Raw genomic sequence first — 26,582 nt, 5'->3', positions numbered from 1 at the left:
AAGAAAAATAATACATGGAAATATTATAAAGATATTATCAGGGCAGCCCAGGTGGCTCAGCAGTTTAGCGCTGCCTTCAGTCCAGGACATGATCCTGGAGACCCAGGATCAAGTCCCATGTCAGGCCCCCTGCATGGAGCCTGCTTCTACCTCTGCCTGTGTCTCTGCCTCTCTATCTCTCTCTCTGCGTGTCTCTCATGAATAAATAAATAACATTTTTTTAAAAAAGATATTATCGGGCAGTCCCGGTGGCGCAGTGGTTTAGTGCCGCCTGCAGCCCAGGGTGTGATCCTGGAGACCCTGGATCGAGTCCCATGTCAGGCTCTCTGCATGGAGCCTGCTTCTCCCTCTGAATGTGACTCTGCCTCTCTCTCTCTCTCTCTCTCTGCATTTCTATGAATAAATAAAATCTTTAAAATAATAATAATACTAATAAAAATAAAAAAGATATTATCAATATTAGCCTGATCATAACCAATAACATTCGGCAAATTCACATTTTAGGCATCAAAAAGTTCAGCTGCCAAGAAGTTTAAGAATATGTTTAGAGCTATTTATTTCACAACAGAAATGAGTCAGTAGAGTGTGAAAGGATCATGTGTTCTCAGCTTTACTGCCCAACCAAAACTGTAATCATATAAAAATTGATTATAATTCTAATCGTAAATGTTAAGATTTCAGGTAACAAGTAATCAGGATGAAGGTACCAAATATCCCTCCATTTTCAAGAGCTTTTTCTACTTCATCAGGTTAGATGCCTAAACAAATTTGATAATCACTATTATTGCACTGTTTCCCATGCTCCAAATTACAGTAACATCAAATAATAATACCTTGTAGTCTAACTTACAGGATCATCATAACATTACATTATGTATGGGCAGGCAGACAAATGACAAATATCAACTTTTTATTTATTTCAGAGAGTGCGCGTGCATGAGTCCCGGCAGGGGTTGGGGAGTGGAGAGAGATGGGACATGATGGCAAGCAGAGGTAAAAGGAGAGAGAACCCCAAGCAGGCTCCATGCTTAGTGCAGAGCCCGACACAGGGCTCGATCCCACGACCCTGAGATCATGACTCAGGCAAAAATCAAGAGTTGGACACTTAGTTGACTAAGCCACCCAGGTATCCCAAATATCAACTTTTTAAAAACCAACGTAATATCGCTTTTTGGCCTTCGGCTAAGAACAAGTGTAAAAACCAACATAAAATACATTTGCATAGTGATGGAGATGAAAAAGATTACCCAACTAAGTCTTGTTTAAGACTTGTTGTGTCTGGGGGGATCCCTGGGTGGCGCAGCGGTTTGGCGCCTGCCTTTGGCCCAGGGCGTGATCCTGGAGACCTCGGATCGAGTCCCACGTCGGGCTCCCGGTGCATGGAGCCTGCTTCTCCCTCTGCCTGTGTCTCTGCCTCTCTCTCTCTCTCTCTCTCTCTCTCTCTCTCTCTCTCTCTCTCTGTGTGTGACTATCATAAATAAAAATTAAAAAAAAAAAAAAAAGACTTGTTGTGTCTGGGTGGCTCAGTGGTTGAGTGTCTGCCTTTGGTTCAGATCATCATCCTGTGGTCCTGGGATCAAGTTCCTCATTAGGCTCCCCACAAGGGAACTTGGTGCTCCTTCTGCCCATGTCTCTGCCTCTCTCTTTCTCTGTCTCTCATGAATAAATATATAAAATATTTAAAAAAAAAAAGGCATTTTCAACAAGGGATTAGATTACTATCTCAAGAAACCTAGTGTGTGCTTCTCCCTCTGCCTGTGTCTCTTCGTCTCTCATGAATAAATGAGTAAATTCTTTATCAGAAAAAAAAAAGAAAAGAAAAAGAAACCTAGTGTGTACTAACTAGTAAGATATAACAAAACATCAAGCTTGCAGCTAAGCTATGGCTGATTTAGTCTGTGGTGGTTCTAGATCACTTGCCATTCAGGCACAATACTTTAGCTTCCTGTAATTCCATCTTAGTTACAGATGCATTTCACTGTTTCATCAAATATGAGAGAGCTTCTCATGATGAGACACTTATGCTGAGGACTTGTACAGGATATGCAGGTAGGCAATGTAGGTAATTTACTATAAAGTTTAAGATGACCAAACAAAGTAAGCACAAGAGTCAAGACACACTAATGCACATTTCAAATCAATGTAACAGAAGATAACCTGGAAGTGCCAGCAATGGGCTGACCACACTGACATACAATCAGAGACCAAGTGGATAATTTAAAGTATTGCTCTACTACTGATGGTAGCCTTAGAATAACAGCAAATAATTTCCTACTGGACATATCACATGTACACAAGAAAGGAAAGACTGCAAGTTGTACACATTGGTTTTCCCAGTCTTTATAGGTCAATATGAAGTATCATCATTGGCAGCATCTTCACTTACTCTCATGACTCATCTAAATCATATAATGGCCTTATCACAAATCTCCTCCTCAGGCCCAATATCCTTTTGCCCATTTTCAAGAACACACACACACACACACACATTCCACAACTAGTAATCATGATGTTTTGTTAAGTAATATAAAAAATCCTTCTTCTTACCAGCAATCCAAGGTTATTATTTAGGGTTTGAACTAGTAAGAATTGCTATGTAACCCACTAACCACAAATTAGTCATAGGACAATGACTGCAGAAGTTGCCTTTAAGGGATGTCTGGGTGGCTCAGTGGTTGAGCGTCTGCCTTCAGCTCAGGACGTGATCCCAGTGTCCCGGAAACAAGTCCCACATCAAGCTCCTTGCATGGAGCGGGCTTCTCCCTCTGCCTGTGTCTCTGCTTCTCTACGTGTCTCTCATGAATTAAAAAAAAAAAAAAAAAAAACTGCCTTTAAGCTATTGGCTATATCCTCAAACCATGCAGAATTTGTGTAGAAGAGGATGTATATTTCACCCACCTCTACAGACCACTATGGTAGATTTGAACATGGAGAGCAAAATGTTGGCCTCTGACCCATCCTTAATATCCAGTAATTTAAACACAAGGAGTTTACAAACTTTAAATCTTTAGAAATACAGTGACCCTTGAGCAACATCAGTTTGAAATGCACGTGTCCACTTATACATGGATTTTTTTTCAATAAATACCGTTCTGTAAATGTATTTGTTCTTCCTTATGGCCGTCTTAATATTTTCTTTTCTCTAGCTACTTTATTGTAAGAATACAATATATAATACTAGTTAAGTGTTTGGGGAGTCCAAAGTTATACACAAATTTTCCACTGCACAGGGGTCAATGCCCCTAACTCCGACATTGTTGAAGGGCCAACTGTATTTCAGAACCAACAACCACCTCCAAAGTAAGTGTGAGCTAACTCTTTTATGAAGCTCCCAGAAAATGACATGTGAGACTCAAGTCCCTTTGTAACACAATAATCTCAAGAAGCAAGAAACAGGGATAATTAACCTCTTTGTGACATTTAGAAAAAACGAATCGGGAGGTTAGATCCATCCTAAGAGACAATCCACTGTCAGTCTGCAGCTATTTCAATCTACTATACTTGGTACTATACAACTCATATACATATATATATATATATATATATATACACACACACACACACATATATATGTACTATAGAATTCATATATTCACTTATGAGTATAAACATATATAACAATAGAGGAAAAATATGTTTATACACACATAAATACATATATGCATATGTGTGTATGTGTGTGTGTGTATATATAGAGAGAGAGAGGAAAAATGGAGTCAAATAAGTGACTTGAGCTAATTTTGCTTCCTGCATCACAGCTACCTTCTTGAAATATTTAAAGCACATAGTAGGCACTCAAACTTTTTTCAGTGAATGACGGGATGCACAAATTAAGCAGTAACCAGCAGCTCATACACCTAAAACTTTTTTTTTATGTAAAACATTCTTAAATAAGTACCCTGAATTTCAAAGGCAGCAAAGTGAACTAAAAATGCTCTTTACTACTGACACATTTTTCAAATACACAGACAGATCATGTTTTTAAGATGATTATCCACATTTACAGGTATGACCGGAAAGATCTATATATAACAAATGGTTCCTTCCACTTTGGATATATTTCACACTTTAGAACAGATACTCCCATTTTCTTCATGAGCTGAACTGTCTGAAAGATTTTCAAAAGTACTTTATTGCTAAGTTGAAATGTATTTTAATGTGCTTGCCAGATGTCATGATACATAAATATAAATAGGCAGAAGCTAAGAGAGTCATGAAAAGTAGGTAAATCATTTCCTTTTGAATCACTTCCAGTACAAGTATCCTACAAACAGTACAGAAAAAGTCAGTAGAGGAACCATCACCCCTCAAACATAAGGCTACCTTCAGGTGAACACACATAAAACCACAATTTAATAGTAACAACAAGGGCAGCCCAGGTGCCTCAGCAGTTTAGTGCTGCCTCCCCCCCAGGGCGTGATCCTGGAGACCCAGGATTGAGTCCCACGTCCCCACGTGGGGCTCCCTGCATGGAGCCTGCTTCTCCCTCTGCCTGGGTCTCTGCCTCTCTTTCTGTGTCTCTCATGAATAAATAAATAAAATCTTTAAAAAATAAATAAAATAAAATAAAATAAAAATAACAACAATTCCCACAGGATTTGGGGCTCAGTCAGTTAAGTGTCCGATTCAGGTCGTGATCTAAGGGTTGAGATTGAGCCTGAGTCTGGTTCCATGCTCAGCAGATTCTCTCCCTCTGTTCCTCCCTCCATTTGCACTCACTCTGTCTCTCTCTAAAATAAATAAATAAATATTTAAAAGTAGCAACACTTCCTCAAAAAGTTAAACAGAGAATTATCATATGAATACCAGAAATTTCACTTCTTAGTATAGATCCAAAAGAACTGAAAGCAAGGACTCAAACAGATACTTGTACACCAATATACTTGTACAGCAGCATTATTCACAGTAGCCAAAAGGTGGAAATGACCCAAATGTCTAAATAGATAAACAAAATGTAGTACACACTTTTAAATAGAGTATTATTCAGTCCTTAAAAAGGTATGAAATTCTGACACAAGCTAAGCTAAAATATTGATGAACCTTGAAGATATCACGCTAAGTGAAATAAGCCAGACACAAATGTTCAAATACTATTATTCTACTTATATGAGATCCCTAGAGTAGTCATATTCATAGAGACAGAAAGGGATATGGCTGAGGGGAGAGAGGAATGGGAGTTATTGTTTCATAGATTCAGTTTGGGAAGATTAAAATGTTCTAGAGGTGGATGGTGGTAAATGCTGCATAACAATGTGAATGTACTTAACACTACTGTAGGGGATCCCTGGGTGGTGCAGTGGTTTGGCGCCTGCCTTTGGCCCAGGGCGCGATCCTGGAGATCCGGGATCGAATCCGGTGCATGGAGCCTGCTTCTCCCTCTGCCTGTGTCTCTGCCTTTCTCTCTCTCTCTGTGACTATCATAAATAAACAAAAAAAAATTAAAAAAAAAAAGAAAAAACACTACTGTACTTAATGGTTTATTTACTTTTGGACTTAATGGTTTAAATGGTAAATCTTATGTTATCTGTATTTTATCACAATTTTTTTTTAAGTAACTGATCAAGAATGATGGTCAAACTTTTCTGGCAAAAACATATCAAGAAAAGTGGTAAAAGTCTATAACTGGCATGCTTCACTGTCATCCCTCCAGAACCTAGATGACTTACCTGAAAGTCAAGACCTCAGAATAGGAAGTATGGACATGCCATTTTCATGTTGTTACAGATTTACTCCAGGCAACTGAGGAAGCTGAATTATATTCTACAGGAAGTCATTTAGTAAATAATGAATGAGCTCCCCTTCCCAACAATTTAAATCAGGAAAAAACCCAAGCTCTTCCCTCCAGTCTCCAACGGAAGTAACAAGATTGAAATAATCAGCTGTACTTCTAACAAGAAGCACAAGGGACCTTAAAGAGTGACTTTAAGTTCTCAAGTTTAATATTGTAACTCTACAATGGGAAACAGCAAGCAGCAATAATAATAATAATAGTATATACAAATTTCCTTCACTGTTTTTAGTGACTTGTACAAGTTACCTAAACTTTCTGAACCTCATCTGAAAAATAGGGATAATGTTTATATCTAATGAAGTGTTACATAAAAAAAACTTGAGTTCAGTGCCTAGAATACATAAATGCTCAACAAAAATTCCCTCCCCTCCTGCTGTTCTCTAGTATCTGAGGCCCTCTGCCACTCCTGATCAGCCCCCAGGGGTTATGCTGATGTTTTGGCCAACAACCTACAGCTCCTCCCTCAAGCCCCAGCTGTTTCTCTCAGTTCTTCTAGTTTCACTCCCGGTTTCTAAGAGGATCCTGTCTATATTTAGAGATAATGCCAGTACCAACTGTGGACTCAACAGGTGCTTGGGAGGGCACTTGAGCTCTCAGCAGTTTTCGATTGTTTTCCAGAGTTAATTGGTTCTGACTCCACAACTGGCTGCCTTGACTTCTACAAGGAAGAGGCCACCTAGGCACAGTATTTCAGCAGTACACTAGACGAAACAGAAGATTAAGTGTCTTCACAGGTCATACTCTTAGCAAGATTAGCTCTATTATCTGGACCTCAGAAGATCTGTTAAATCACAAGAGAGATAAATATATATAAACTCTATAGATGTAGCCCACTAACCCAATCTTCATCTAAATCACCATTATCATATCAGACCCAAATTTCAACCAGTTCATGATGTTTGTATTACAACCAAGTTTAGGAGGAGGGAAATAGCAGGTCCAACAACCAGGCAGTGAAGATTTAAAGAAGGCATCCAACACAGCTAGGTCTGAATGCAGCTTTATTTACTAGCTCTGTGACCCTAGTAAATTATTTAACCTCTTAATTATAAAATAGGAGATAACTGTAAGGATTAAGCTAAATGAGATAATGCATGCGAAACAAACTTAGCACCTTGCCTAGTCCACTGTAAGAGGTCAATAAAGAACCACATTATCAGTAATGAAGACACTCCTCCCTTTATTCAGTTTTTGTAAGATAGAGGAAAAGCAACAATTTATATCATTATTTTTGGATCTTTATAAAGTAGTCTAATGCTACCATCCAAGACCTAGCCAAGAAATATAAACGGATAAACTCCCAGAAATCTTAGGTGAGTCAGCAAAACTTAATACCCAACAAATAAAAAGATTAACATCAACTATTTACGAACACTTAGTGGAGTGGTAACTACTATTTCAAAACCAGCAATCTTGAGTCTCGTACCTTTCAATATTTGGTCTGGAAATCCAAGTATCAAGGGAATCAATGCAAAGATCATAACCGCAGAAATACTTTCCCACAGTAGTTTCAAATCACCTTAATTCACACTGGAAGGTATAAGGCAGCCTGATAATATGATATCAGTATCAAGAATTTCTTGAGGCAGAACCCAAACTCTCCCAGGAGCATATAAAACCAGTGGCAGATGGTACATCAACATTTCTCAGTGAGAAACTGCAATTCTAACAAAGTATAGATAACTTCGATTTTATCAAGGCTATTCATCACCTTTTAGTCTAAATGAAAAAACAAAAAAACCTCTTGGTTCTCCCTCCCCAAACATCCTGAACTCTGCATTATTACCGACCTAACTCAAAGCAAGATGCCTACCGTTGGTGCTGTGTTCTCCCCTGCTTTCATTAACCACAGGTAAATTACACCCAGTAACCTGATGAATATAGGAGAAATAAATACCACAGGCATGCTTCATCAATGAAACGGGCTATAAATGACAACCGAATTATTAAAAGAACAGCTTGTACTGCTCAGCAGAGGCACCAACCTGAGAAAGATCCACCTTCCCAAAAGAACCCAATCATCCTGCATAAATTACAAGATGCCACTCTTGTCCACCTCCCCTATACTCTCAAACAAGATCTACCCCTTCCGCCTTAACTCAAGCCCAGACCACACAGATTTTATTTCTCTGCTACCCTTTGCCTTATTTTCCTTTCCGCCCTCCCCTCACCCCTCATTCCAAGAATGTCTCTTTTTTTTTTTCCAAACCCCGCTTTGCCCCCAAATCCTGAGGACCTCGGACACCCACGCAGATGACCTTAACGCATCCCCACTGCATTCCCAATCCATTGTACTTCTCGTCCCAAATGACCCATCCTTTCATTCTTTCCGAGCTCTCGTTGTTTCTCAAAATCCAATACCCCACACACGCTCACACCAGAGTCCCCCCCCCCTTACTCCATTGTTTCCCCGGCCTGTGCCTCAGGAAACCGCCCCCCCCGGCCGCCCCCCAACTCGGACCCGTGTGCTTCGGTCCGCCCCACAGACCCCAGAAGCCTTTCGCCCTCGGGGCACTCCAGGTCCCAAAGGGCTCACGTCCCCCTCCTCTCCACACCCCAACCCCCAACAACTACCCCCTCCCCCGGGTCCTCCCTCAAGCCCGCTCTCTGCACCCCTGTGCCCCCCCTTGTTCCTCACCAACCCCTCCACCCGGCACCCCTCAGCCTCACCTCTCCCCGGGGCCCCCGCAGTCGCCGCGTCCCCCCAGTTCCGGGCGCCGCGTCCCGGACGCTCCAGGGTCTGAGGAGAGGAAAAGGAGCTCCTCCGCCTCCTTCTCGTCGTCGTCTTCGAGAGCGGCCGCCGTCGCCGCCGCGCTCCTCCCCCAGCTCTCCCAGAGCCGGACGCCGCCCCGCCCCCACCGCCCCCACCGCCCCCACCGCCCCGTTCCCCGCTGCGGCCGAGCGGCCGGCTGGGGATCGCAGCCGCTGCTGAGGGCCGGAGCGCCGGCGGCTCCACACGGACCTCGCCGCGGCTCGCGCTCGTCGCCCCGCCCCGGAGCCCGCTCGGGCGCGTGCGCGCCAGCCAGCCAGCGCTCAGGGCGCGTGCTCGCGCCGGCGCGAACCGGGCGCGCCGAGCTCGACGCCGTCGCCGCCAGCCCGCGCGCGCGCCGGGGACCTGCGAGCGCCGGGGCGCGCGGGGCGGGAGGCCGCCTCCGGCCCGTCGGGTTACCGCTCCTCCCGAGAGCCTCGCGCGGCGCCCGCCGGGTCGCGCGCCTGAGTTGGGGGAGCTCGGGCGTCGCCGGGCATTGGGGAGAACGAGGAAGAGCAGGGATTGGAGGAGTTGGGCGGGAATAAACTAGATGGGGGGGTCGGGGGGGCCACAGCTCGTGCCCCGGTGCAGAACAGCCCAGGCCCCAAAGCGCGGGGGCAGCGGGGGCAGCGCGGGGGGCGGGGGGGAGATCAGCGCGCTCGGGGAGTGTTGGGCCCGAGCTGGAACTGCCGGAAAGAGCCGAAAGTCCCCCGGAGATTGCCGAAGGCCGACGCCCCGAGGGGAGCCTCGCGAGGGGCTTTAATCCTTAGGACCCAGGAAGGACCTGCTGTTTCGTGCGGCCTTCCCACGCCGAGGACTTTCCAGCTCTTTCTCCTTCGCCTCCTTCCCAAGTTTGGCTCACGAAAGGCCATTTCAGAGCCACCGGCTTCAGGAAACGTCCCGAACGTCCGGGCTTCGAGGCCGCTCGGTTCCTGGGAGACAGTAGAGACCTTTGCAGGGCTCAGGGCTCGGGGCAGGAGCACCTCTGGAGCGACCTGAGGATTCTCCAGCACGTCCGCCAGGCTCGGCCCAAGCCCATGTCTGAGACGGTTTTCTGGTCTGCATGCCTCCCTGCGGCTGTGGTCTGTCGAATCTTTCTGTTAAATACCCTTCTGGCTTCGTGATCACATTCCCAACCTCCCCAGGACCAGCACCAGAACCATCACTAACGTCGGTGCACCCTTCTAGCCAGTGTCTGGCGTGTGTAAAGTCCTCACTCCACCCCACATCAACTGCTCAGGGGTCAATGAGGCGCGCTCAGAGGCTGGGGTTTTAGACAGCACTGAAAAGATCAATCAAAAGTCTGTCCCCCGTATTCTTAGCTTTTGAGGCCAAAGCATAACGGGGTCTGCACAGGCATCAGCCACAAGCCTGAAAGTGTGTATGAGTGTGATAGCGAAGACACCACAGGCACAAGTTTGTTTTCCACACTTTCCCTATTGAAGTCCCAGTACCTGTAATGGAGTAGTAATACAGTAGATCCCTCCCGAAGTTATCTGGTCCTTTGTGTTTAACTTTGCATGATTTGGAGAGTCAAAAATACCCTGGAGCCCGCTGCCCCTTGGTTAATAATGCCTGATCTAATCCAACCATATCGTTAATAGATCTAAAGAAACAAGAGTAGGTCATCTAGCTAGTTAGGGCCCTATACCATATGTTGCTTACTACTGAATCTTTTCTGAAAGATTCAAATAGAAGCAAACTGTCCAAATATCGGCTCTCTTTTCATTCACTGAATTGACAGAAGTACCCAGTGAGTGGTAGGCCTTGTTCCAGGTTTTGGGTCACTTACAAAGAAGACTAAAACGAGATTATCCCCAAGGAGAGTATTCAATTGTAAAGGAGGATAGAAGCTATTAAATAATTAACTAAAATAGTATGTGATAAGTGTTGAAGCAGAAAAGTGCAAAGTAGTGTAAGAACGCAGGAATGAATAATTGTCCCACAATTTCCCTTCCTTCCCATATAAAGTAGAAATGGAATGATATGACCCTGGTTAATGGGAAACTTAATGCTGAAAAATGGGACCTGAACCAATAGGATTTAAGAACTTTTCCGTAAGGACAAATTTCACCTACCAAAAGTTGCTTGAGAAACACCTTCATTGTAGGGCCTGTTGTTACTGCAAAGCAATGTAGTTTCTTTGGAAGGAAAATAAAGTCTATTCTTGGAAATCTTATAGTGTTAGGAAAGGTATCTGATGCCTTTTGTAAGAGAGCTGTGGTCTGATTGGAGACGGTTTTTATATGTGGATATCCCATATGTAGATATGTGGAAGGGAGATGAATTAAGGAGCATGCCTAGGCCCAATCTATGAGACCTGTCAAAACATAACTGGAAATCTAACAATATGAAGAATATCACACTTAACAGATCTCTAAGGAGAGTTCTGAATGTGATTGAAAGGAATATTTTGGGGATCCCTGGGTGGCTCAGTGGTTTAGCGCCTGCCTTGGGCTCAGGGCAAGACCCTGGAGTCCTGGGATCGAGTCCCACATTGGGCTCCCTGGGTGGAGCCTGCTTCTCCCTCTGCCTGTGTCTCTGCCTCTCTCTCTCTCTCTCTCTCTCTCTGTGCCTCTCATGAATAAATAAAATCTTTTTTAAAAAAATATAGGAACATTTTGCTAAGTCCCTGAGGAGGCAGTAGGTGCCTTCAAAAAAGAATTTTGTGTTTATTTGTTTGTTTTTCCTAACCATGGCCTTGTTCTGTCTTTCAGTTGGGACAAATTTCACTTCAAAAAATAATGGTCTTTTGGGACGCCTGGGTGGCTCAGCGGTTGAGTGCCTGCCTTCAGCCCAGGGCATGATCCTGGACTCCAGTATCGAGTCCCACATCGGGCTCCCTGCATAGAGCCTGCTTCTCTCTCTGCCTATGTTCCTGCCTCTCTCTCTCTCTCTCTCTCTCTCTCTCTCTCTCTCTCTGTGTCTCTCATGAATAAATAAATAACGTCTTAAAAAAAATAAGAAACAAAATAATGGTCCTTCAAGGAGAATGGGTACATAAACATACGACTTGCTAAGTGAGGTTTGCAAGAGGGATCCCCCAACTCATGGCCCACCTTAACCCATTCTCCGTTCCGTACTCTATCTCTCCAAAAAGACATAGAATAAATGCTTCAAAAATATCTCTTGGATCTGAGTTATAAAGATTAATTTTATCATTGTTCTTTACATATACATTTTCTATTTTGTATGCCATACTTCACAATAAAACAAGGTGATCATTGCCTGCTTTGAAATAATTCCAAATTAGTTAAAGTCTATAAATTATACTGGAGGACAAAAAATGCTGTAATAAATTCAACATATAATACTTGTGACATACTTTGAAGAAAAACGTAAAAACAACCACATTTCTGAAATGATTAAAGTAACTGCTAAGGATTACAAAAGATCATTTTGAAATAACACCTTTATGTCTCAGTTTAGCCTTAAGGGAACTAATTTATCCCAGGTTACCTAATGACCTAGTGGCAAAAGTAGAACTAAAGATAAATCATGACATAATCTTCACCTTGGCAGATATATTTTGCAAATATTAATAACACTTAATTTGATATGTATCAAAAAGACTCTGGAGATCAGAATTTTTCTCATACATTTGTTTATGTTGACTTTTTGTATCTGATTGATTGCCAGATTCTACATTTTTATTTGGAAAAAAAAAAGGCTGAATTTTGTCGGAAAGACACAAAAATTTTACACATCTTGAAGATAATTAATGACTGTTATTAAGAAACATGATTTTTTAGAAGTCTCTATTGGCTAAATTTGAAGCTACAAACCATGATAGGCACAAAGACCACTGGAGAACACAAGGGTATACTTTTCCCTTTGATTGCCCCACATCCAGCACCTAAGAATATTCACGTAGGCAGTCCAAACTGTGTGTCTTAGAAAATCAGTTTCACAGAAAGCTAAATAGATCTGAAAAAACTATCTCAGTTCCAAATAAATTTGGGAAACACTGGGTAAAATAAAGTTAAACTGGTTTCTTTATTTCCCAGAGCATTTAATATGGTAATATGCTTTGTTAATAATTAAAAGAATGCTCTATATATTATGCAGCTTTCCCCCAAGGAAACTTTTTTCTTCCTAAGGGACTTCCGTGTGGAATTCATGTTTCTTTGAACATTCATTTTCTAAAGTTCTATTAAAGGGAATTGATTAGGTTAGCATTTCCCATTTTACAGGTAACAAAACTGAGGTCCAAAGACATGAGTAACAGACAAATTCAGTTGTGTATCAGATGTTTTTGGCTGGGGCTGGTCTTAAATTTTCAAAGGTTGAATTGTTACATCACAAAATTACTGTCAATGTCAAAACAAAAACTCATATTTGAAACAGTTCAGGGCAGCCTTGGTGGCGCAGCGGTTTAGCGCCGCCTGCAGTCCAGGGTATGATCCTGGAGACCTGGGATTGAGTCCCACGTCAGGCATGGAGCCTGCTTCTCCCTCTGCCTGTGTTTCTCCCTCTCTTTCTCTGAATAAATAAATAAATCTTAAAAAAAACCACTCAGTTCAGCAAAAGTGCCTTATAAGTTCACTAAAAACTTAAATTTGACCTTTTTAAAGATTTTATTAAAAAAAAATAGATGGGGTGCCTGAGTGGTTCAGTCAGTTGGGCATCCAACTCTTGGCTCTTTTTTTTTTCAAACATTTTATTTATTTATTCACAAAAGACAGAGAGAGAGAGGGGCAGAGACCCAGGCAGAGGGAGAAGCAGGCTCCATGCAGGGAGCCTGACATGGGACTCGATTCCGGGTCTCCAGAATCAGGCCCTGGTCAGTCCCCTCATTCAGGGGGTGTCTGCTTGAGGTTATCTCTCTGCTTGTCCCTCCCCCCTACCACTGAACTCCCTTATGCACTCTCTCCCTCTCCTTCTCTTTATTTTTTATAATATTTTATTCATTTATTCATTAGAATACACAGAGAGGAAAGAGAGGGAGAGAGAGAGGCAGAGACACAGGCAGAGGGAGAAGCAGGCTGCATGCAGGGAGTCTGACCTGGGACTCGATCCTGAGTCTCCAGGATCATCACACCCCGGGCTCAAGGCGGCGCTAAAAGGCTGAGCCAGCCAGGCTGCCCTCCCTCTCTTTAAAATAAATAAATAAATATTGAGAGAGAGAGGGCACAAGTGAATGGGGAAGGAGCAGAAAGAGAATCCCAAGCAGACTCCAACACAGTGTTGGAACACCTGAAACGAAATCAAGAGTCAGTTGCCCAACTGACTGAGCCACCCCGGTGCCCCAAAAGATTTTATTTGTTAAGTAATCTCTCCAACCAACATGGGGCTAGAATTTACAAGGCTGAGACCAAGCATCACATGGATTACCCAACTAAACTAGGGGCCCCAAATATGATCCTTAGTCACTTTGTTTCTATATGCAAGACCTATAACTAATACAGCTTTACTATAAACTCATTCATGGAATTTCAGCATGCTCTTTCATTTATATAGTCTGTCACCATTGTTTAAAAATTGATAATGCTAGGACACCTGGTTGGCTCAGTTGGTTAAGCATCTGCCTTTGGCTCAAAACATGATCCCAGGGTCCTGGAATGGAGCCCTGCAGGAGGCTCCTTGTTCAACAGGGAGTCTGTTTCTCTCTCTCCCTCTGCCCCTTTCCCCTGCTGTGTGCTCTCTCTCAAATAAATAAATAAATCTTTTTAAAAATTGATAGTGTCTACCCTCTGTAAAATGTTTTATAAAGTGCTCTCAACACATCATCTCATTTGATTGCCTCAAATCCCTGTGAGGTAGGCATCATTATCCCCATGTAACAAATAAGAAAGTGGAGGCTTTAAATTATTAAATAACATGTCTTGTTGTTTGCACTATTAAATGTCCTGTTATTTGCATGGGGAGAAGACAGTCCTGCCCTCAAGGAGCTTTTGCTATAGTTAAGGAAGTAAGACTTACAAACATGAGACAGAGAATGATTCTATGGCAACACATAAGAAAATGCTTGATAGAATGACAAACTAGACAAGAATGCTGAAGAAATTCAAGGGGGAAAGATTACTGGAGATGGAATTAATCAGTGAAGGCATTATTCAGGGATAAACCTTAAGCTGGATGTAAAAGAAGTGTAAAGATTTGGATTAGCAGAGAGGAAAAAGAATTATAGGAAAGAAGAGTGACATTAGCAAAGGCATGGACATGAGAACAAGGAACACACTGATGGAAAAGAATTAGAGTTGGAAGGGAGATCTGAAATGATGGGTCTCTTGGCTGTGCAAGAAAAGTCAACCGCTGAGAGACAATGAATTCCCAGTCACTGAATATAAATAACATGGCACCACGTGCCCAGATTGAGCAGCTATTTGCTTGCCAATCCAAATTATACAGAAAAGCAGTAAATTTACATTCTCTGCCATGAACCCCAGGAGTGAAAAGGAGAAAGAATCAGGAGAAGCCAAATCCGAACTGGTGGTTATGGGTATGGAGGGAGAGATAAAGAGTAACATGAGCCTCACTGGCCCTCAGATCTGTGCTTTGGAAACATATGAATAGAAGACATTGATATTTCCTCCATACCCTTCCCATTCCTTTCTTTATACTAATTCATCTGACAGGTGCCTGACCTATTGATGTTAGGGAAAATGTCCCCTGCAAGTGGTGCTTGCAAAGCCAGGCTCTTGTGCTAAGTCATCACTGCCCAGCAGCTGATGTTCCCCACAACATTTCCCAGCTCAGAAATGGGACTAAGTTCAGGTACAGAATGGATTTAAAATGATTCTCTTCCAACTTTTCCAGAAAAGGCACTGTTGACATCCAGAAAGGGGAGGTTTAAATCCAGAAAAATCAAAGGTGATGTTTATAATAATTTGCAAATAAGCAGATACGGTCTATGGAAAGGGTAGATGAGAGGTGGGGAGAAAGAAGGGAATTGGGAAGAAAAGGAAAATGAAGATAAAGAGAGCAACAAATTATTGAAATGAAATCCCTTTCAGCAGGATCCTATGTAAAATTTTCACTTTTGCTGTTCAAAACCCACCTTAATAAAACAAATGAACAAAACCAAGTAGTTGAACATGTTTCAATATTTTACAGTGACCAAAAGAAAGATGGCAAGGAACATGGAGAGAACCCAAAAAAATCAGCTTCTCAGAGTGTGAACTTTAAAAGCCAAAAACTCGGTGGCATGATATGTGTGTGCAAAGGCAAAGCTCTCACGTAAGACAAACTGCCCCAGAGCCCCCCAGGAGATCAAATGACATCTAGGAAACACGCTTCATTTGGAGCTTGCCCTGAATAACACCCAACTCCAACTGCACAGTTGCTCTCTCCCTCCCAACAAAAGGGGAGGACTGAACTCTGGTAATGAACTGCTAAAAAAAAAAAAAAAAAAGTGAAGGGACCTATTTGACCCTTGTGACAGCCTTACAGCGCCATCTGCAGTTCTTAGCTAAGACTGCAATAAACACAAAGCTCCTGCTAGCTTGTTAGGATCACCTACTGGTAAGGAAAAGAGAAAACAAAGAAATGCTAAATTCAAGTCAGGGAGTCCTCAAAATCTCCTGGGTCCTAGCTATGCAAGCATAGCTTTAAGACACAGTCCCTAGGAAAAAGATCTAAGGGCCTTCGTTGGCTATAAGCTCAATGAGCAACCAAAAAAAGCTAATAAATTCTTAGACTGCTTGATTTAAAGGGTGATATATTGTCCAGACCTTGAGAACTTAATAGCCCCACAGTACCCTGTTCTGTCTGAACACATCTGAGAATTGCATTTAGTTCTGGGCACAATTTAAGAGCAATATTGACAAGAGCCATAAAAATGTTCATACCCTTTGACCCAGTAATCCCACCCATGGGAATTTATTCTGAAATAATTCAAGAGAATAAATGAATTTAGAAACATGAAGATATCGATGTGGCATTCTATATAACAACAAAAACATATACACGAATAGCCTAAATGTCTCCCAAAAAGGGAATACTATACAGCTTTAAAATATAATGATATACTAAAATATATATATATAATGATATGCTGTTTGAAAAGATAAAACAAAAAGCATAGAATGATGATGCATGCTACAAACATGGATAAATCTTGAAAACACTATGCTAAGTAAAAAAAAAAAAAGCCAAACACAAAAGGAGACATTCTATGATTCCATTTGTACAACATATCCAGGATAGGCAAATCCATAGAGATAGAAAGTAAATCAGTGGTTGCCAGGGGTTGGGGGAGGGGAGGATGGAGAGTGATCACTAATGGATATGGGGTCTGTTTGGGGGAAGGAATTAGATAGAAGTGATGGTTCCACAATCTTATGAATATACTAAAAACCGCTAAACTGTATACGTTAAAAGAATGAATTTTATGGTATATGAATTACATCTCAATTAAATATATGTATGTCTTCAGAGTACAGATATATATGCCTTCATAAGAATATATAAAATGCTTATGATTCAGTGAGGAAGAAAAAGCAATACCAGATTATGTCCCTCATATGATCCAATCATATAAAAACTAATTATGTACACTCATGGATGAGGACTAGGGGGGAACAGGAATGCATGAAAACTGTAATGTAGGTGAATTTTTTTATGTGGGGGGGCGAGGGGGTGGCCATTATGTTGTTCTTCAAGCAATTTAATATTTTATTTTCTTCCCAAGACAGCGTCCACAAGAGGGCAGACAGAAGATGACAAACAGAACCATTTAACACAGGCCTCAGATGAAAAGTTAAGAACCCAGCATCTAGTGTGGAAAGCAATCTCAAAGGTCATCTAAGTCCGGCTTCCTCATATTACGAAGGAAAAATTAAGGCCCAGGGTGGTAAAGCAGCAGGCTAGTTCCACAAGAGGTAGAGGTAGCAGCCCATCTCCTCCCTTCTCCATCCCTCTCTTTCTACCAAACTACAGTGCTTCTGCAAACCCGGCAATGTTTCATCCAGAAAAGGGAAGATTTAGAGGGATAAAAAATGAAGGGCAGGTTCTTATCAAGAAAGGACTTTTTGTTGGGTTTTGTTCTTTGTAACAAGAAATGGCAGATCTAGAAAAAAATCACAGGGAAGCAAATTTCAGTCCAATAAAAGAATTTAACAATTAAGGATGTCCAAAAGGTGAAACGGGTAGCAGATTTCCAATTGAAGCAAAAGCATAAACAGAAATCTTTGAGGAAAGGTGTTCTCAAGATTCTGCACTAAATGAGTGCTTGGCACAGAGGCCTTCTCAATTCCCTTCCAGTTCTTTAAAGGGTCTATACATCTTTTTATTTGTGGGAATGGGAGAATATGAATCATTGGATTTTGTTAAATCTACTCAAGGAAGTTCAGGGAAGACCTTACACTTGCTAATATCTTAGGTTTATATAAATATATAATCATTTTATAATAAATTTCTACTTTCAGATGATTTTTACATATCCTCAGAAAGGTCTCTTAGTGATTATAATGTCCTGGGGTTGGTGGCAAAGCAGAATTCCCTTCCAGAAGTTCTCAATTCACATGATTTGATGCCATTTCTTTCTTTCAGAAATAGCTGGGCTACACCATTGGCTATTACGTATATGAACAGATATCCCGGGATAGGGGGAGGGGGGAGGTGCAGGTAGTCTAATCTTGGTAAGAACTCAATTTCAGTACCTGTTCACAGGCCAGGACAAGAAGGAAAATTAAATCCAAATATGGTTTAACAAATACTAAGAGGTAAATGTTTTTTAACCTCTTTTTCACTTCTCACCGAGTGCCCCAGCCCATACCCACAGAAATTTCTCCTGTACGAAACCAGTCCACACTAAAGTGACCAGTGTGGCTTGGCTAAGAGTTAGGTGTGAGATCACCATGCTGTAGCATCTCAGCATAAATACTTCTCTGTTCTGCAGAGGACTGAGACTCCAGATGTCAGGGAATAGCCTCCCTAATCAAAATGAATCTACCAAAGGATGACAAGAGATTTCTGCAAGGATAATCTGCAGGTGAAAAGGGCCATTTTACAAGCAGTTAGTTTTCCAACCCATTTTCAGAGATTCATCTTACCTTAAGAGTTGTCTCATTCTGAGGACTTCTGCTATCACAACTGGCCCATATGAGCTCTGTCCCGTTTTATTTAATTTATTTATTTTATAATAATCTTTAAAATAATCTTTAAAAATAGATTTAATTTATTTTTTTAAGATTTTATTTATTTATTCATGAGAGACACAGAGAGAGAGGCAGAGACACAGGTAGAGGGAAAAGCAGGCTTCATGCAGGGAGCCTGATGTCAGACTCAATCCCAGGACCCCGGGATCACACCTTGAGCCAAAGGCAGATGCTCAACTGCTGAGCTACCCAGGCATCCCAAGCTCTGCCCCATTTTAAAACTATAGCCTAAGAACAGCCAAACCCAAACCACTTCCCTGGTATCCCATAAACCAGCTTAAAAAGACTGGAATTGGGGATACCTGGGTGGCTCAGCAGTTGAGCATCTGCCGTCAGCAGGGTGTGATCCCAGGTCCTGTGATTGAGTCCCACATCAGGCTCCCTGTGGGGAGCCTGCTTCTCCCTCTCCCTCTGCCTATGTCTCTGCCTTTCTCTCTCTCTCTCTCCATGTCTCTCATGAATAAATAAATAAAATCTTTTTTAAAAAAAGGCTGGAATTTTTCTTAATTATAAAACAAGAGAGAGTCTATGAAAGAATGGGTGAGGAAGAGGGACCACTGGCAACCCTACCACCACAACACAATCCACCATTCCTATTTACTTCTTTCTAATGATTATCTGTAAGCATTACAATGATATGCAGAAAATCAAGAGGAAAAATTTTTAAAAATAGAAAATACACTAACACTCTAAGAAAATTTAGCCTTAAAGTAGAATCTTCATTCCATACCAGTTAGCTCCTTAGACACTCAAACTCTCTTTCCTTACATGGGCTGGAAAGGGGAAAGGGTTCTATTAAAGTTGTATTTCCTCACTCTACATATCGCAGCTTCTTTATCCCAGCAATCCTTTAAAATTATATACTACTGTTTAACTTGAATTTAAATAAAATCTTGGAAGAAAAAAAAGCATGTACTATAGGGAGCTCCAGTCTAGCTCAGTGGGTAGAGCATGCAACTCTTAATTTCAGGGTCATGAGTTCAAGCGCCACACTGGGCGTGGAGTCTACTTAATTACAAAATAATACGTACTATTATCTTAATTTTTTAAAAATATTTTATTTATTTATTTATTCATGAGAGACACACAGAGAGAGAGAGAGAGGCAGAGACACAGGCAGAGGGAGAAGCAGGCTCCATGCAGGGAGCCCGACATGGGACCTGATCCCGGTACTCCAGGATCAGGCCCTGGGCCAAAGGCAGACGCTAAACTGCTGAGCCACCCAGGAATCCCTATTATCTTAATTTTAAGGGGAAACTAAGGCTCGCAGAGACTAAAAAAACCCAGGAACACAAACAGCTAGAAAATCATGAAACTAGATTCATCCTAATACTAATCCTTCTGATTCTAAAACCTATGCTTAAAGTCAGAAGACAAATCATAGATTGGGGGAAAATATCTATAACACCTATGACAAGGGTTAAGGTTCCTAACAAGCAAGGATACCAACAAAATAGATTTCAGACCAGCCCAGGTGGCTCAGCAGTTTAACGCCCCCTTCAGCCCAGGGCCTGATCCTGGAGACCTGGGATGGAGTCCCATGTCAGGCTTCCCTGCATGGAACCTGCTTCTCTCTCTGCCTGTGTCTCTGCCTCTCCCTCTCTCTCTCTCTCTCTCTCTCTCTCTCTCTTTCTGTGTGTGTATGTGTGTGTGTGTCTCATGAATAAATAAATAAAGTCTTTAAAAAATAGTTTTCAAAAAAATAGATTTCATAAAGACAAGTAGGAACATAATTTTTTTAAAAAAAGAGAGAGATAATATGTTAAGGCATTCACTGAAGAAGGAATGCAAGTACCTGAGAAAATTTTGAAAAGAGAACGTTACAATGAATCAGGGAAAGGCAATTAAAGTCATGAAATACTATTCTTCACCTATCATCTTGGCAAAAATTTAAGAGTGATAACAGTCCATTCCAGTTACAAGGGCCAGTTTCTTACACTGCTGGTGGAAGCGTAAATTGCTATAATCTTTTCTAGAAGTAACCTGATACAGTATCAATGAAAATTTAAACTATACATTCTTGGGGTGCCTGGGTAGCTCAGTCAGTTAAGCGTCTGATCAGCCCAGGTCATGAACTCAGGGTCCTGGGATCAAGCCTCAGGTTGGGCTCTGCACTCATCGGGGAGTCTGCTTCTCCCTCTGCCCCTCCCTCTGTTCCTGTGCTCTCTCTCTCTCTCTCTCAAATGAATAAATAAAATCTTTAAAAATAAAAATAAAATAAAATATACATTCTGTTTGACCCTACATTATCACTTATTGGAACCTAGCCTCAAAAAAACAAAAAGCACCAATACACACATTTAAAGAGATTTATTGTAGTTGTTCATGTTGAAACAACAAAAACTGCTCATCGATATCTCCTATTTGAATAAATTAAAATACAGTCATATTTTTGTAACAAAAGCTAATAACAAAATTTGAGAACAGTAAAATAATTTTCCAAATCAAGTAAAACCCTTAATCATTCTTTTGTCTGCTTTTCCTAATAGACTATTTTTAATATATTTACATTTTGCAGAAATAGTACTACATATCATGATAATAAGTTAGCAATCAATAGCCTAGAAAATGCCTCATTAAAATTCCATGTGATAATCTGACAAATTATTAGTGTTTTTCAGAAGAAGTATATATCAATGTGAGGAGCTTTAAAAAGGTATAAAAGTTAACTTGATCTTATAAATCCATTGGCAAAAAATTTTTAATTTTTTTAATATATGAATACAAAGAAAAAATCTACAAATTTAATTCTTCTCAATTGGTCTGAACATATTTCATTTTAATCTGCAAGGAATGTTAGCCAAAATAATTCTACTTTTTAAAAAAATATATACATCCTCAGAGTTAATTTCCAGGAAAATAAAAAAGCTTTAAGGATGTACACAAACACAAAAGAGCAAGAAAGCTGGAGTAAAGGTATATAATTTTAACATCATGCTCCTGTAGATCCTAGACTGTTTCTTCCACACTTGGCTGGTTACATAGGAATGAAATAAGACCCTGTTGAGATGCTCAAGCTGCTAGTTCCCTAGGGTTTCCCTAAAGTCCCCATAAAGGCACATGAGATATAAAATCATGAATTTTTCCATAAGTCCCTATAAAATAATTTCATCTATCCTTCCTCTAATGTTCCAGTGCATTCTATTTATACTTCTTGACACTTGGTTCAAAACACTGAAGGAGGCAAGCTTCGATACCTGTGTATGTTATATCCCCCACCAGATGGAAAGCTCCTAGGCAGCAAAGTATGTAGTCCAGAGTCATACCCCAAGTTTTGGGAATACCTGGGGACACCTGGGTGGCTCAGTGGTTGAGCGTCTGCCTTCGGCTCAGGGCGTGATCCCGGAGTTCCAGGATCGAGTCCCACATCAGGCTTCCTACATGGAGCCTGCTTCTCCCTCTGCCTATGTCTCTGCCTCTCTCTGTGTGTCTCTCATGAATAAATCAATAAAATCTTAAAAAAAAATTTGGGGGACACCCGAGAATCCAGCCAGTCCAACCACCCACATAAAATCTGAGGACTCTCAAAGAAATTTTAAAAATAAATAAATAATTAAAAAGAAAAAGAAAAAAATCTGAGGACTCTCTACAAGACTTTATGAAGCAGAAGAATTTGTGATGGGAGTACAATCCCCCCACACACACAGCAGCTTGTTCCTTCTTGGGAAAAGCATAGCTTCTAGTAAAGCTCTCCTATAAATGGAATTAAGATATTTTTCTGAAATTTTAAAATTTAACTCCTCTCTTACCCATTGGTAATCTACAGGATAGATCAAATCCCTACTGCTACAGTACAACTTATGAAATACTAGAACCTTCATATTTTCCCTTCAATCTCCTAACTCAATGCTTTGCATAAAAGAAAGAAGGAAAGAAAGAAAGAAAGAAAGAAAGAAAGAAAGAAAGAAAGAAAGAAAACAAAACTCATCAATGTACCAGGGTGGGGCACAGTAGTATATTCTCCAAAAGATATTTTATTAGTTTTATAATATGCCTTTCATTCCACTATCTGATATTAAGAAGAAACTGTCAGGAATACAATAATGAGAATTCAGAAATTCACAACATAAACACACTCTTCTACCACAATAGCTTTCTTACTCCTTTAAGTTTTTCTCATCCCCACTGCAAGCAGTTTCTTTAACGCTGTTGGGATGACCCACATGGACAAAGCTGACCTGGGACAAGCTGCCTGGCTCTGCCAGGAAGAGTCCATCCCCAAAGGGAAATTTCTTCTCACCTTCAGGATCCCCTGAGCTTTCTGGGCTGACTCAGAACTTCATAGGCAGCCTGAATCTCCAGGAAATGCCTCTGAGCCTCCTCAGTCCGGTGTCGGTTGTGGTCAGGGTGCCAGATCTTCACAAGCTCTCGGTATCTTCCATGTATTTCTTCATCCGTTGCTCCCTCAGAGAGATTCAAAACCTTAGGGAAACAGAATCTGACAAGTTAGAATTCCATAAGTTTCAGAGCACCTGGGCTTCTCCCTACTTCTTTGCTAAATCAGACTGTGCTATCTCTGGAGTTGGCTTCTACTTGCCTGAGAGAGAGGCCCAGAGCCTCAGATTAGAATTCCAGCCTTCTGAAACACGGGCTAGCTCTCCATCTAGCCTTGAATCACAGCTGCCCATTTTCTAACCTGGGATTTCACATCCCTGACAAGATCTCTTCTTCCTTGCAAGAGAAATAAGCATATATATCCACCAAAGACATGTATGAGAATGTTCACAGCAACTTTATTCAGAATGGTCCCAAATTGGAACTAACCCAAATGTCCATTAACAGCAGAGTGGATAGATAAGGTGTAGTATATTCATACAATGGGATGAATATACAACAATGGAAACAATTTATAGTTTTAACAGTTTCTATTCATAGTCCATGAAACAGTATGAATAAATCTCATAAGCACAATGTTGAATGAAAGAAGCCAGACATGGGGCATGTGAAAGCAACATGTGATTCCTGATATCAGGGTTGTGAGTTCAAGCCCCATGTTGGGGATGGAGCCTACTTTAAAAAATAAAATAATTTTAAAAATAAAGAAGTCAGACATAAAAGATACATATGGAATGATTCCATTTATATGAGGTTCAAGATCGGGAAAAACTAATCTATGGTAACAGAAGTCCGAATAGAGTCACTCCAAGTGATACAAGGCAACCTTCTTTGTGCTGGATATATTCTATACTTTGATTTGAGTGGTGGTCACACACATGTATACATAAAACCTATATGCTTTATATATCTCAATAAAAAGTAAACAATGTATCCTTTCCCACTCACTATTGGAGCCTTTGTGCCTTCATCCATTGCACACAGAAGCTCAAAGAAACCAGGACACCCTTCTAGGGCCTGACCCACTAGACGTGAAAATGGTAGTTCCCCATAAGGGCATTCTCTCCAATGAGGCTTAGCTTGACTCCCAGAGCTGTCCTGGACAGGAATGAGAGGGAACGAAGCCTCACCTGGTAGGCCAGCTGACGCTTCTCATCCTGAAAACTGCTAACAAACTCATAGAGCTTCTCCCACTCCTGGAAGTAGCCGCTGCTGAACCCAGGATCCCCCACCAGCAGCCTCCAGATCCGGTAAGGTAGAAGGAGGACAGACTCCGTGAGGCGGCCAAGAAGGGGGAAGAAGCTGAACCAACTCAGGAAGGAGCCAAGGGTTTCTGCCACATAGCTGAGGGTGGCAGCTGTGTTGCAAAAGACGCTGTAGGCTAGAGGGCCTGTGAAAGCAAGGTAAGCCAGGCCCAGGCGATAGAGTCGAACACTGAGCGATTCCGACCCAACTGAAGCTTTATAGCGGCGATGCTTCTGGGCTGTAATGCTGGCAGCCAAGCTAATGGGCAGGATGGCGATGGGGCGGCCATAGAAGATAGGAGAAGTAAGAAATGCTGCCCCTAGAGTATTCTTAAAGTCTGAGGTCTGGTTGCCAACAGCAGCCACCAGCAAGACCCCTAAGCCAACGGCCAGTGGGAGGCCCACAATATAGAAGTTGGCCATGAAAGAAAGGCTAATGAGAGCCACCAGGCCAAAATAGATGCCCACCATCATCTGGGCGACAAAGCGAATAAGACTCGGAGGGGGTGTCCTGCCTCCTGAGCTCTGTCTCTGCCCCTGGGTTCTGTTGGCCTGAGCCACAAAACTTGGGAGCTTCCAGAACTCCCAGAGCCAGCCCACCCCACCACCCCCCAGGGTAAGCATCCAGAGCAGTGCGTGACTGTCCCGCCCCAGGTACAGGTGGTGGAGCCCAGCAGGGCCCCCTACAGCCCAGAGGGCATAGGTCACCAAGAGCCCCTTGGCCATCCTCTAGGGAAAGGGTGTCAGGTCAAGTTCAAAGGCACTTGACATTGCCCAGAAAGCAGAAATCTGGGATCCTCTGCGAGAATCATGGCTGTCATGGTCAGGGTCATCCTTAGACCCTAAGAGAGAAAAAAAACAATAGTAAGACTACATCCAGTTCCCAACCCAGTAAACCATTTCTCCTTCCAATGATAATCAAGTGCAGATCTTCCTGACTGTTCCTGAAATGTGGATTCTCTCTTTGGTCTGGCATCTCGTTCCTGTTTTTTACATGCATAGCAACTCCAAATGTAGGGGAGAAAAATCTGGGTTTTTTTTTTTGTGGGTTTTTTTTTTGTTTTTTTGTTTTAAGGATTTTATTTATTCGTTCATGAGAGACAGAGAGAGAGAGGCAGAGACATAGGCAGAGGGAGAAGCAGGCTCCATGCAGGGAGCCTGACGCGGGACATGATCCCGGGACTCCAGGGTCATGCCCTGGGCCGAAGGCAGGCACCAAACCGCTGAGCCACCAGGGATCCCTGAGAAAAATGTTTTTAAATGCTTTCATTTGATTTAGAACCCAGCACAGGCACAGAAAAGCAGCAGCTTTTCAGATCACCAACTCCTGGAATGCCTTATGGGGGAGTGAAGTGGACAGGAGTGAATAGAATGCTCTTCTAAAGTTCCTACACATTTTGAAAGTCCCCTGTCCCGGGCAGCCCAGGTGGCTCAGCAGTTTAGCACCGCCTTTGGTCCAGGGCATGATCCTTGAGACCTGGGATCGAGTCCCATGTCGGGCTCCCTGTGTGGAGCCTGCTTCTCCCTCTGCCTGTGCCTGTTCCTCTCTCTCTCTCTCTCTCTCTCTCTCTCTCTCTCTCTCTCTTTCTCTCTCTCTCCTCTCTCTCTCTCTCTGTCTCTCATGAGTAAATAAATAAAATCTTAAAAAAAAAAAAATCTCCTGTCCCTCCCCAGCATTCCTCACCTCCCACTATAGGCTTCCCTCAGACACATGGGCAAGGTTTCAGCCCCTCTCCAGCCTTTCCATCTCTCCAAGTCACTAAATCTTCCCATCAGTCAAACTTGGAAGAGGCCTTGAGGTCCCTCTACTTAAACAGCTCTGGAAAACCAACCTATTGACCTCGTCCCCTGGCACCCCACAAAGGCGGCCTTGGAGTCTCTCCAAAGAGGTCGGATGAACACCAGATGCCAAGTGTGCCTGCCCCTATCTCCCCCCTACGTAGAGTGGGCCTCAAGACCACCATCCAGTCCACCAGCTAGTCCCAGGGTGCGCGGCCATACCTGGGTACCCGGCTCCCAGACCCCGTCACACCAGGCATTTCCTTTGACTACAGAGGCAAAATGGCCCTTCTCACTCGGCTCCCACTTCCATCTCAATGGACTTTGTCTTTCTGTGTTTGCTGTGTCACGGAAGTGGGGCCATCAGGGTCAGGCTCCTCCCTAAGCACCCCCACCCCCACCCCCGCGCCTCGGCCTCCTCGGGATCACCTTTCAGCCTCGGAATCCTCTCGACAGCCCTTTGGGGCCAATTCGGTTTAAGGTTTCCTGGGCGAATCCAGCCTCCCCCCACCCCCCCTTACCTCGCTCAGAGGGGCAGGCGCCTCTGCACCGCGGCACCGCCGCCACCAGGTGGCGCTGCCGCT

General features: G+C 42.4%; 2 protein-coding genes across 3 annotated transcripts in view; both read right to left on the bottom strand.

Moving 5' to 3' along the window:
* Window positions 1-8,632, bottom strand: part of SPATS2 (spermatogenesis associated serine rich 2) — a 148,454-nt gene extending 139,822 nt beyond the window's left edge. For both annotated transcript variants that reach the window (XM_055337188.1, XM_055337187.1), the window contains exon 1: window positions 8,462-8,632. The gene's annotated coding sequence lies outside the window, so the exon portion shown is untranslated. The remainder of the gene's footprint in view (window positions 1-8,461) is intronic.
* A 12,321-nt stretch (window positions 8,633-20,953) lies between these two features.
* Window positions 20,954-26,321, bottom strand: DNAJC22 (DnaJ heat shock protein family (Hsp40) member C22). The gene is made up of 3 exons (XM_055337144.1): window positions 26,221-26,321; window positions 24,106-25,061; window positions 20,954-23,062 (listed from the first exon to the last, which is right to left on the bottom strand). Exons 2-3 carry the CDS (start codon window positions 24,943-24,945, stop codon window positions 22,883-22,885), a joined length of 1,020 nt encoding a protein of 339 aa, XP_055193119.1. The 5' UTR covers window positions 24,946-25,061; window positions 26,221-26,321; the 3' UTR covers window positions 20,954-22,882.
* Window positions 26,322-26,582: the final 261 nt, after the last annotated feature.

Source organism: Nyctereutes procyonoides, unplaced genomic scaffold (genome assembly GCF_905146905.1).
Source record: "Nyctereutes procyonoides isolate TBG_1078 unplaced genomic scaffold, NYPRO_anot_genome, whole genome shotgun sequence".
NCBI lineage: Eukaryota > Metazoa > Chordata > Mammalia > Carnivora > Canidae > Nyctereutes > Nyctereutes procyonoides.
The sequence above is the reverse complement of the archived record's forward strand: the minus strand, read 5'-3'. Positions and strand labels throughout refer to the sequence as shown.